Genomic DNA, 12,880 nt, shown 5'->3' on the forward strand with positions numbered 1-12,880 from the left:
CCTGAGCAACAACCTGGTGAAGGCAAGTGTCCTCTGACTCATTATGTCCTACTTACTTTATAACTCACTGTCCCGCATTATTTAATTGAAACCTAAGGATTGACTAGTTTGTATTTACCTTGTCCTTGATTACCCTTTTGGGTTATTATGGTTGGCTTCATGCTATTGCTTTAATTTAATCAATGAACATGATGAGAATATTTATGATACGATGATGATATCTTGACTATGATGATGAACTGTGATACTTTAGGGGACTCAGGCTGTTTCATGAGTACCTCTTTGTAAGGACCTATTCGTTGAGAGACCACCCGGGATAACAGTACAACCATGAGGGTGGAATGGGATGCCTTAGCTGATTAATTAGATGAACTTGAGGGTGTAGTTGGCTGTGCCGGAGGGCCGTCAATGGGGGTCGGGGCACAGTGCTTGCTCTGCTAAGGGTGGGTGTTGAGGTTCATTTGATTTGGTTTTGTTAGTCACCCATCTTAGGGAGGGGTACTGTGTTTGTACGACCGGCGAAACCTAACGAGCAACTGCACACCAGGGGAATCTTTGTAAAGGCTATGTAGTGTATCCCTGGCCATTCACCTCGGTAGTGAATATTGGGTCTTGCAAACCCAGACTGGGAAGGGATTACGACTCGTGGGTAAAGTGTGCAACCTCTGCAAAGTGTTAGAAACTGGTATATTAGTCGTGCTCACGGTTAAGAGCAGCCTTGGGATCCTCTTTGATCTGATTAATTTTGCATACTTTTATGATAATGGTAACTGGTGATAATCATATCTGTGGTTTCTGGTATCTCCTCTTGGAGGGAGTACTTTTGGGTAATAACTGGGTTTATTACTAAAACTTGGCTTACTACTAGTAATAAATACCTGACCAACTAAAAGCAACTGCTTTTACCTTAACCCCACATACAGCTAGTCCACTTTAGCCAAACAGGACATTTGTCGAGTACGTTGATGTGTACTCACCCTTGCTTTAAAACCCCCAACTCCAGGTTGTTCCCATTGCAATCAGTGCTCAGGAGGAGATGAAGACAACATGGAGGACTTTGAAGAGTTTTAGGACTACGATGAGTTCTAGTCGTGTTTAGTGGCAAACTCCCCAGTCAGCTGCATGTGAAGGACTTATCTGCTACGTTTCGTATTCCACATTTTGATTATGTTAATGACTATGTCAAGTTAATGACTCTATGGATGTCTTGGACATCTTGATGTAATAAAGTACTATTTCCACTATTTATTTTGAGCAATGTGTGATGATGTCCAACTATGTAATCATTGTGTACGTGAGTTTCTAGTTCTAGCTTGTACATAGTTCGCATTCGGTTTGCCTTCCAAAACCAGGTGTGACGGCTGGGCTCCCACTCGTGCTCCTTGCTCGCACCTGAGACAGAGTGGGAGTGGAGGATGAGTTGATTGCCCTATCGGCAATCCAATACCGCCCATGCCTCTTGCCTCCTTCGACCCTCATGAGGACATCTTCGTCGATGTCCTCGGTTCTCAGATCATAATCTGGCCCATGGACCTCCTTGGCCATGGCGGTGTACTCACTGAGGCGGCTATAGGTGGTGAGGTTGTTGTACGCCTTGGGCCCATCCTCCGGGTTATAGTGACGTTGGACGTCGCTTTGCCCTTGTGGGCCATAGCATATGCCGAGAAGGTAAAGCAAGGCTGGCCACCATGTGACGCCGACTATGAGAAAACCAACAAGATGGTTAGAAATCATGCTTAATCGAAAGTTATATACCTAAATAAAAAAGAGTGTGTACCCATGCTTCTACGTATTTGCGGAGGATGTGGCTGCCTTGGTGGTGGGAGGGACCTTGCATCATCAGACGCCGTTCCCGGCTAGCGTTGTGCGCCACGTCCCACTCTGGCGAGCACCACCTCTACATCATATGCTCCCAGCACTGAGGATGTGTGGCACACCAATAAGGAATCATCTACAAAAAATAAGTACACGGCTTATCAGAACATAAAATTAACATATTTAATACAAATATTAAAGTTCTGTATTTACCTGTAAGTACTGGTCCCGAGTCAAAGACATGGTTCGCGCATCCTTCTTGCTCACCTTCTCCCCAAGGACGAAGCCGTGGTAAGTGATGATGGCCTGGATGCGTGCCTCATAGTGCATGTCCACGATGAGCTTCTTACAGCTCATGGTAGCCACCACATCTGCCCTGGCCTCGTTCCAACCTTGCATCTGAAGAAATCCTACATACAAAGATGATGTATCCATATATTATTTCAAGAATGTGCAACAAATGCGATGTATTAAACAATATAGTGCAACGAAGATTTACCTATATCTCTTGCTTCATCTGATCCACCTTGTTGTTGAATTCCCTGCCATCCTGGTCTACTCCATCGGAGGTGACGGTGTAGTGGTCGAAGGTGTGGGCTGGGCTTGTCACTCCAGCGTACTCAACATGTCTAGGGAAGTGTTCCCTACACAGATGGCCGAGGATGTCGTTGGAGCGGCAGTCGTGACCCCCCTGCATTCTCCACAACCTTGCAAGACCTATCCAAATGATAAAGAAAAAGTATTAGATTCTATTATGAATTTAAATATATAATATGAAAAAGCAGCGACAACAACTAAAGTTGCATACTTCTCCCCATCGGTTCGATTCAGCGGGCGCATGTCACTAAGTATGGGTCGCTGAGGGAGAATCGTAGGACCTTGTAAGCAGACGTTCCTCGAACCTGAGGCACCAGAACCTGAGACGTCCCATTGAGCGTCATCATCGTCATCCCGCTGCGCTACATCGACGTTTAGCTGCGCCACATGGATAGCGACCTGCTGCTCCACCTCCTGTTGTACGACGTCGTCCTGCTGCGCCTCCTCCTCCATCCTACGGGTGCTCCCCCTCCCCCTCCTCGTCCTTCTCCCACCGCCCACCATCTTTGTCCAACAACCTACAATTAAGTGTAAGCAAATAAGTTCAGATAAAAAATATGTATTTAGAAACATATTCGAAATAAATAAAATATAGCATTATATTGATTAAAAATAATCTTCATAAGTGTCCGGGTTAGCCGGATCATAAGTCTCATCAACACTATCAACCATTTCATAGTTAACACCATTTGAAGGCGCAAGTTCGCTATTAATGTCATAGCCTTCAAGTATTTCTAAGTCATTCTCATTTTGCACCTCATCATCCTTCTCATCAACAACCATTTTCAATATCTACTCCCATTCCGATAGCTTCAGTTAAGTCTATCTGAAATCGCCCTTCTAGCGCATCTTCTTGGAAGAGCTCTCCATCATATGTGTCCGGGTCTAAGTTATAATCTTCATCGTTTGGAATAGGTAATTTTCGGTGCGGTGATACCTTGTACACAACATCCCAACCCTTAAAATGTTCTTTCATTTGGCACCCATATGGGAGATAATACACTTGTGTGGCCTATTGGGCCATGATATAGACATCGTCTCCTGGTAAGGTACCAACATTTGAATATCACTGGAGTAAGATTAGAATGTGTCCGTCTCGTCACTTTAGGGTCAAACCAATGAGATTTAAATATCACTGGAGTAAGAGGTTTCGAACCATGAAAATTGAGTTCATATATTTCTTCAATTCTTCCATAATACTCGACCTTCTCAAGACCAGGCGTAAAGACTCTAGAACATGTGGTTTTTCGATTGGGCCGACTTTGCTCGTAGCTTGTTATGCAAAAACAGTATCCACTGACGTCATACCTAGAAAATTTCCTGACCCTATAGGCAAAGCCATCGGCTACTTGTCTCAACTCGGCACTCATCTTTGGCCCTGCAAGTTCAAACACGCTAGATTGTTATATTATTCACACGTAAGAGCAACTTCAAATGTTACATACCTTACGTTTGAACCAGGAAATGAAAGCGGGCAATCCATTTCCCGCATGCTTTCTAAGAAGGGTATCATATTCTTGTGGAGTTGAGTCCCTTGATCGACGCCATAATTCATGAAGAAATTGCTTCATGTATGACGTCACCTCTTCAAGATTGGTCAATACATATAGCATGATATGGCGCCACTCTTCATGTCTTAGTTTCTTGGTGGTCGAACCACTTGCGCTTCTGAGTTGCCCTCAAAAAATGCTGAGGTTCGATTCATTGCCGTCATCATTGTAACGAGGGGGTGGATTATGCACGCTCGGCAGTTTGTCACCATAGTAAGTTGTTGTGAAGTTTGACACCTCCTCTAGTATGTATGCCTCTGCAATGGAAACCTCGATTTTGCATTTATTTCTACAATGGAGGGTTTTAGATGTTTTACATAAATTGAAAATTATAGATAGTCATTTCTATAAATTGTTGTCCACAAATCATAAATTATACGGTTAAAAAAGTAGCAATTTTTTAATTAGAGAAGAGTTGCCTTTAATACGTACCGACTTCTACCGCTTCTACAATGTTTTATCTTTATAGGTTGTAGTTGCAACAGTTGGAACAACTGGCTTTAATCCAAAGTGAACATGAGTCCGAATAGCTACAACAGTAGCACAAGTTCACAACTCGAAAAATGCATGCTTCACGCAGAAAATAGTTGTATTTCTAGCGATGGCTCATTTTAGATAAGTGTTTGTTTGCATGTTTAAGGTGCCAACAATTGCCACAAATTTTTATCAGAATTTTCTAAGGTTGGTGCTCAAATTCTGCTTTGCAGCTTGGCATGTACAAGAGAAATTTTCCACACTTTTATAGTTCATCGACGAGTGGGACCTATGTAGCAGTAGAAGCTACAAACCAAACACATGTGTAAGAGCAAATCCAGTAGTTATCTAAATTTAGCACCCTAAACTATAGATTTAAGAAGTCGCTAAAAGAAGTTGCTAAAACACTTTAAGGAGTAGAAAAATGTATGTCCTCAAACAGTTCTCTATTTATTGGTTGCTAATTTTTAAAGTTTTCCACGTCAACAAAAAATAAATGAGCATGTTTGTTATTTTAATTGAGCTAGTGGCATAAATCAGTATTAACAACATTTCTGATGCCTTGAGAGGCCGAACTTGTCGTTGAAAGACCAGACGGTCGCAACGAAGGTGTGAAAACATCACAGGAGGTGCTCTGACGGTGCCTCGACACAAGAGGTTGTCTAGTAGTGGTAGCGTCAAAGACGTCTGCACGCTGAATTTATATTTAGAGAGGTATTTACATAACTATTAGGAATGCTCTAACTCAGTCAAGCATGTCTAACTTTAGGCATCGCAAACCGTGGCAAGTGGGTAGCAAACCAAACAAGCCAAACATATTTATAGAGGTGACCGTCAGCTATCACTATTTGAAAAATAGAGAGGTTGCTAAAAAATAAATACCAAGTGAAATTACTGTAGCACCTGGTGTGCTAATTCACCCACCAATTTTTTGCTGCTGGCTTTGGTCTAAGATTAGTGTCTAGATGGATGGCCTAGGACATACAGTCTGCCACGCCCCGTAGACATCGAGCCGGACAAGACACGCCATACCACAAGTTGTAGATACGAGACTAGGTGCAATAGTGTGGGCGTTGGGTATGGACCACATCCTACGTGTGGTACTCCACGTAATGCTTTTAAAAGGACGTCGATGTTAATCGTAGCGTGATGGTTCATGTAGGGTACGATAAAATGTAGAGAATTGTACAGGTTCAGACCACTCGTGCGCATAATATCCTACATACTGTGAATTTGTGGAGGTGTATTGCACTTACATAGGGTTCTCGAGGTAGAGGATGACTACGCTACTAATATTTGTCTCCTATTTTCGTAGGGGTTCCATCTGCCTTATGCCCAATAAAAAAGGAGTTACACACACGACACGGTAAACGTTCTCAGTCCACACTCATCTATGAGAATGATTGCCCACTTGCACGGAGGTCAGTGAGTCTTCAGGGAATTCACATGTCCTCTACATGCGTGGAATGAGGCCCATTAAGGGTCTTCAAGCCCATGCAAATGCCTTCCTCGTCCGCTTCTAGTTACGCTCGACTGATGTCTCCTTAAGGCTACGCCTCCGGCCTAGTAAGGGTCTTTAGCGCCCCACAGAACATATCTGAGTCATGGTAACTCGGAGTATATCTATCCGCAGAAACGGTGCCCCCTAGCACTGTAGCCTCCCCTTTAGGGGCAACGATGCACCTCTATGCACTGCAGCGGTAGCCCCTAAAGGGTGAATAGTGCTAGAGGCAGGTGCGGCGATGTTGGATCCAGGAGACACTCTATACGCTTTTGATTCTCGTTTCTCGTGCTCGTCAGTAATTATTAGTTGAGAAAAAAATTGATAATGGACGATGGGTAGATATGAGAAATGATATTTATGGTTATAGTGTGAAAGTGCATTCATCCCTTTTGTGAGTTTTGGTGATTTGGATAACAACACATTTAAAGGTCTAACAAGTTTGCTAAGTGTTGAACAGAAAATTCAGTATGATGAACATACTTGAATAGTGTATAATGATCAGTGAACAAATGTTCAACACAAGGTTAAATAACCAGTGAGACAATGCAAATGGATATAAAATGGTCTCTATATTGGTTTGAATATATGGACAAGACCTGAGAAATCACTATGCATAAATATGATCAGAATAGAGGTTGAAGTGATTAAGAGGATTGGTCAAGCCAGAGTGAATGAGATATGAGGAATCATGAATTGGCTTGACCATATTACTATTAGTCCATATATGCTTCTATGAGAATCAAACTAGAGCTTGATTGATCTTAGCATTTATATCTAGATGACATTCAAGCAAGGTTCATAATATTGAAGAAATGATTCTCTCAATGGATGCTCAATATGATGTGACTCAAGAATGGCTTGATAGGGTGAAGATAGCCAGGAAAGGGCTTCGAGGAACTAAGCAAATGTGAAGGCCAAGCGGCGGCTTGTGGACCGAGGTACCATGGCTAAGGTGAAGAGAGTACTTGCACTAAGTCGATGAACTAATCAGCTATGAAGAGTTATAATATGTTGATGCATCAGTAAAGTGACTTGAAGCCATGATTTGAACTCATATATGGTGAAATGGTACAAGTCACAAGGTTTGCTTCAAAAGGTGAGACAAGGATGTTTGTGATCTTATGAAACAATGCCATGGAGAAATCACACATGAGACACCAATTACTCAAGGAGTTTACTTAATTATATTTTATTTAACTTGAGTATAGGAATCGTCGTACTATAAAGGGGGATCCAAAAAGAAGGTTGGTGTTGGTACTAAAGCTCAAAATCCTTGATCCAAAACTTCTATTTACCCTAGTTAATCCTTAGTGAAAGTATGTAGTACAACTTTTAAGTCTATCTTGGCCAAAATTGCTCTCTGGAAAATACTGGTTCAGCTGGTATTCAAATACTGGTTCAGCTGATATTCAAAAACCTGTCAACCGGTTTTTGGACCAGCTCAGCCGGACACTCAACCGGTTTTTAGTCTGGTAGAAACCGGTTCAACCGGTTTTTTGCACTGTTCACTTTTTTCTGCTAGTCTGCTATGTGAGCCAAAAAGCTGTGCGCAACTTTTTGAAAACCGGTTCAACCGGTTTTGGGACCGGTTCAACCAGTTTTTGTGCAGAAAAGTAAAAAACGGCTAGTTTTGGAGCCCCACCTATATATACTCACTCCTACCTCTCTCTCCTCTAGATATGAGCACGACTGGACCTCCATTTCTAACCTGAGAAACACCTCCCACTCCCTCTCACACACCTCTTGCCTCTCCCATTTCAAATCTTTGGAGAGAAATCTTTGAGTGAGATTGAAGAGCTGCGATTTTTGTGATTCATCTCCAAATCCTTCTTGTTCTTCTTGATTCGAGCTTTGATACTACATTGAGTTCTTTGTGGATTCATTACTCTTGGAGCTTCTAGCTCCTAGATGACTAGGTGTCTCTTGTGAGTCTCCAAATCTTGTGGAAGACCACAATAAAGTTTGTATTACCCGCTCGTTTGAGCAAAGATTAGTGTGTGGGCTTGACCTTTGTGGTCGGCAAAGGGAGAATTAGGGTTGAAAGAGACCCGGCTCTTTGTGGGCGCCTCAACGAGGAAGTAGGGCACCTTGGTGGTGTGACCGAACCTCGGGATAAATCTTGTGTCCCTTATGTTCTTGCTTATTGTGTTTGTTTGTGTTCTTCGTTCTCTCACCATTGTGTGGAAGATTTGTTTATATCTTTTTGGTGTGTGGATTTTGAGAAGTGCCCTTCTCAAATCTACTACTTTGAACCCTGTGGATCAACTAGAACATCACATTTCCAAAGTTAACCGGGTGAATTTTGAGATCAATTCAGTTTATATCTCATTCTTTAGTTGAGCTCGTGCAAACCGGTTGAACCGGTTTTACCCAGTTTGTTTCTAGTTTTTGTTGAAAAAGTTTCCACTTGCCTATTCACCCCCCTCTAGGCAACTTTCATAGTGGGGTATAGGGGGAGAACTAAGAGGGAATCGCTGTAGTAGAAGAAAAAGTAGGGGATGAAACCTTGGCGACACGATGCAAACGTGAGATATAGTGTGCAAAATTTATGGAAACTGTTGAAGACAGCCTGAGTCGAACAAGACACGCCATACCGCTCGAGCCGTGTTGAACCAGACATCGTGTCTGACCGATGACCTCGGTGTGGCTTGCTAGGCCATTTTAGCACCTCAAATCTTTTCCTTAGAACTATTTGTTTTCACATAAAACCCTTAAGCCCTGTTTGTTCCCCTTTATTTTAAGGAATTAAAATCTAACTAATGGAGTGGGCTAATTTTTTTAGAATGTGACATTCTAAAACTTTCCAAAGTTTATATACAAGTCTATTTCAAATTCATGGGGTGAGAAATGGAAATTGATTATATAGATTTACATGCCACTTTTCTAATGTACAAGTTATAGCACACTCTTCTACTTGCTTCTCTATAGCATAAGTATAGTGTATAACTATCACTTTCATATGATTTAGGATAATATACAAATACATTAACTTAATTAGTTTGTGTCAAAATTAAGATTATTAGAATTGAATTCAATTCCAACGAAACAAACGGGACCTTAGGAAAATGTGGCAAATATTCGTTTGCATATAAAGTTGAGCTCTTTGTTAGGACATTCACCCTTGGAATATGATTTTGTTTGTTAAGTTTTGGAAGGATTTGTTTCCATATCCCATTAATATGAGGATCTCATTATTCTTTCTTGGAAAAAGAACTAAACTTTATTTACTTTAAACTTATTATTTTATTTTGGGTGAGTATTATCTCTCAAGTATTTTAAAATGTTTTCTAGAATTTCAAACAATGTGTTCATCTCTCCAAGAAAAGAATTTAGAAAAAGAAAAGGATTTGAAAAAAATAAAAAAAATAAAAAGGAAAACCTTTTCCCTCGGACGACCCATTGTTCAAATTGGCCCAGCCAGTCCATCAGTTGTGTGCGCGCCCTGTTCACCCTGTCCCTTGGAACTGACACGTAGGTCCCACCCCCTATCTCTTTGCCGCTTGGGGCCCGACTGTCGATTGCCCTCGCTTCTTCCCCGGCCGGCCACGTGAGCTCCGCTCAACACCGCGCCGTGACGCCCACGCCTCGGTTCTCCCCCTGACCCGAATTTTTTTCCATTCATGGGCACCGTTTATGGAAGGATGGCTGGATCCTCAATTCTTCGGATGCGCGACGATTTAGAGCTCAATTCTTCTCCCTTTCTCTTCTATAAGTATCGCCCGAGCCTCGGCTATCGTTTGCACGCACTAGCACCCTCTCCCGTGATCTCTTACCCGCTGGCCATGCTCACCGTCGACGCCACTCCGCCACCGTCTATGGTCAAGCGCCCCCGGTGCCCCTCCGACCACACCAAGGCCACTATCGGAGTCCTAGGAGCCCACTGTTGCCTACCCAAGCTCCCTCTATCTCACTTTTGCCCCGAGACAACACAACAAGCCCGACAGAGTTCTAGTGATAGAGTTCTGCTCCGAGACGACTCAAATACTCTCGTTAACCTTGCTCTCTCGTTCTTCGCTCGGACTCACCTCTTGAAAGTCTCCTAGAGGGGAGTGAATAGGCGTAATCTAAAATTTAAAACTTTAAACACACACTACAAGCTGGGGTTAGCGTTAGAAACAAATCCGAGTCCGGTAGAGAGGGGGAAAACAAATCAACTAAAAAATAAAGCAGATGAACATGGTGATTTGTTTTACCGAGGTTCGGTTCTAAAGAATCTAGTCCCCGTTGAGGTGGTCACAAAGACCGGATCTCTTTCAACCCTTTCCCTCTCTCAAACGGTCACTTAGACCGAGTGAGCCTTCTTCCTTAATCTCACGGGTCACTTAGACCCCACAAGGACCACCGCACAATTGGTGTCTCTTGCCTTGCTTACAAAGCACTTGAGAGTAAGAATTGAAAAAAGAAGGCCAACCCAAGCAAACAAGAGCAACAAAGAAACACAAGAGATCCTCTCAAAAGTCCTAATGCACTAGAGTTGATTTGGGGACTTTGAGTGGATCGATCGCTTTGATTTATGTCTTAGAGTGAAGTCTATTGCTCTTGTATTGAATGCAATGTTCAGAATGCTTGGATGCTTGGTGTTGTGGTGTTGGGGGTATTTATAGCCCTCAACCACCAAATGGCCGTTGGGGAAGGCTGCTGCCGATGGGCGCACCGGACAGTCCGGTGCGCCGCCACGTCACCCAACCGTTAGGGTTCTGACTCCGTCGATCGTTGGAGAGCTTGTCCCCTTGTGGCACCGGACAGTCCGGTGCCGCACCGTATAGGTCCTGTTCACTGTCCGGTGCGCCTGTGACTCTGCGCGCACTGTTCTTCACTGTTCATCTGAGTCAGCGGCTTTTGCAGTTGAACGTTGCACGAGTTAGCCATTGCTCCATTGGTGCACAGGATAGTCCGGTGCCACACCAGACAGTCTGGTGAATTATAGCGGAGGGCGCCTGGAAAAACCCGAGAGTGGCTGGTTTGAGCTGTACGGTCCTGGCACACCGGACACTGTCCGGTGGCACATCGGACAGTCCGGTGCGCTGTTCCTCATCACACTCTTGTTTCTTTTTCTTTTTTGTATTTGATCCCTAACTTGAATATTTATTGGTTTCTGTTGAACCTTTATGCACCTGTAGATCATGTATTCTAGAGCAAACTAGTTAGTCCATATATTTGTGTTGGGCATTCAACCACCAAAATCAATTGTGGGAAAAGGTTAACCCTATTTCCCTTTCACCTCTACACCGCCGTACCTCACTCCTAAGCTCGCTAGAGTTCTCAGCCGTCGCCAACCTGTGGTAGACGAAGACCCCCCATCTCTTTCTTCTATCCGTGTAGCTCGCGGCTCGCGAAGCTGAGCTGAAATGCCCCTAGCCATTGACCTCTGATCGCGTGGTTAGTTCATTTAGGCCGAAGCCGACTCACCTAATCTAATCCCGACTCTCGATCCAGAATCAAATGGTCGCTAGTGATCCATACCCCTTTATCCGAGCCGACCCACTCTTTTTTAATCCTAGCCCTTGGATCTCGATCGAACGACCACTAGTGGCCGATACCCTTTCAGTAGAGCTGCCATGCATTTCTTTTAAAAGGACCCCTGGGTTTATCTGATTTCGCGATTAGGTCCTTCCACCTATTAAGACCATTACCAATAAGTCCCTGATTTTTATAGTTAGGTCCCTGGAGTCTGTTTTTCTTTATAATTTAACCTTACCTTAGTACTTTGGCCATAAAATGATCATTTCAAACCCAAATAAATTGGTTCTTGTTTTGTTAGCTTTCTAGAATTGTGCTAAACATTTTAAGATGATTTTTATAGTAGTTTCAGATAACACCCTGAATTTGGGGTATAAAATTTCTTTCTAAATATCTACCAAATTCAGGTGTTACCCTTTGCCTCTCTCTAGTCTCTCTCTCTTTATTTTGAGTAGATTTAGCTTAATTATTGACGGATTTATTATTTATTTTTGTCAAAATGTATGTGAGGCATAAATTGTTGCATCATGCTGAGCCCAAAATACTCTTTAAATTGATGCACATGTTTGATTTAGTTTGAATTTGAATTGAAAACCCTAGAGAAAATAAAAGGAAAAGAAAATAGAAAATCCCTGGAAAAAGAGAAAACCCATTTCAGCCCAAACCTGCCCAATCTAGCCCAACGGCGCCGCGCGCGCGCGCCCGCGCTGCCTGACAGGTGGGCTCCACCTGTCGGTTGCAGTTTCTTTCCCCTCGTGCTCTCTCTCCCTTTCTCCCTCCCTCTGCCTAGTGGGGCCGGTGTGTCGGTGCTAGTTGTCCTCGCCCGCGTGCCTCCTTTCTGTCTCTGCCTCGCGGGCCGATCTCATCAGCGCGATGAACCGTTCCCCCGCACGCTCACTCCCCCTTGCTGCGCCGTGGGGCCGCCCTGTCAGCTCTGCCTTCCCCGCGAACCGTCGTGGACCAGTGCGCACGTACGCCGAGATCCCGGGCCACGTCGCTTTCCCATGCACCCCAGCTTCCTTTGAGCACCGTCCGCACCCGCACTCCCTTCCTTGACTCATTTCGCGCAAGCTCACCCTCTCTCGTGCTCTACTCTCGCTGCTCGGCTTCGTCGGAGTTCCACGGCCACGCTGCCGACCATCCAGCTCGCCAGAATCCGCGCCAAGACACCCCGAGCTCCATCCCGAGGTGAGTCATCTGTTCCTAGGCTTGGTTTCCCCCAATTCTGCTTTGTCTTGGCCAATTCAGCTTCATCGGGGTTCAGCCGCGTCGGTTTGCCGCGCCCACGCGGTGACTGACTGAATTATCCCGGCCCTGTGCCCCAGCTTTGTTCCATAGTGTTCCCCTTACCTAGTCGTATCTAGTCCAGGCCTTAGCGCGCCATAGACCCCCTCTCCCCGGCCGGAATTCCTCGGTGGAGTTGCCCGACTCGACCGAAGCACCTCCCCTTCGTCTTGCTCCCGTGTCCGGTCCCGTTCTT

The 12,880-nt window shown here is 44.2% G+C and overlaps 1 protein-coding gene across 1 annotated transcript in view; it reads right to left on the minus strand.

The window, feature by feature from the left end:
- Positions 1-2,314: 2,314 nt before the first annotated feature.
- Positions 2,315-12,880, minus strand: part of LOC109944202 (uncharacterized) — a 91,681-nt gene continuing 81,115 nt past the window's right edge. The window contains exons 2-3 of the mRNA XM_020548890.1: positions 2,624-2,930; positions 2,315-2,522 (exon numbers count right to left, since the gene is read on the minus strand). Of these exons, the coding sequence (XP_020404479.1) occupies positions 2,315-2,522; positions 2,624-2,930 (515 nt within the window). The remainder of the gene's footprint in view (positions 2,523-2,623; positions 2,931-12,880) is intronic.

The sequence above is a fragment of the Zea mays genome, chromosome 2 (assembly GCF_902167145.1).
Source record: "Zea mays cultivar B73 chromosome 2, Zm-B73-REFERENCE-NAM-5.0, whole genome shotgun sequence".
In the NCBI taxonomy this organism is placed as follows: Eukaryota; Viridiplantae; Streptophyta; class Magnoliopsida; order Poales; family Poaceae; genus Zea; species Zea mays.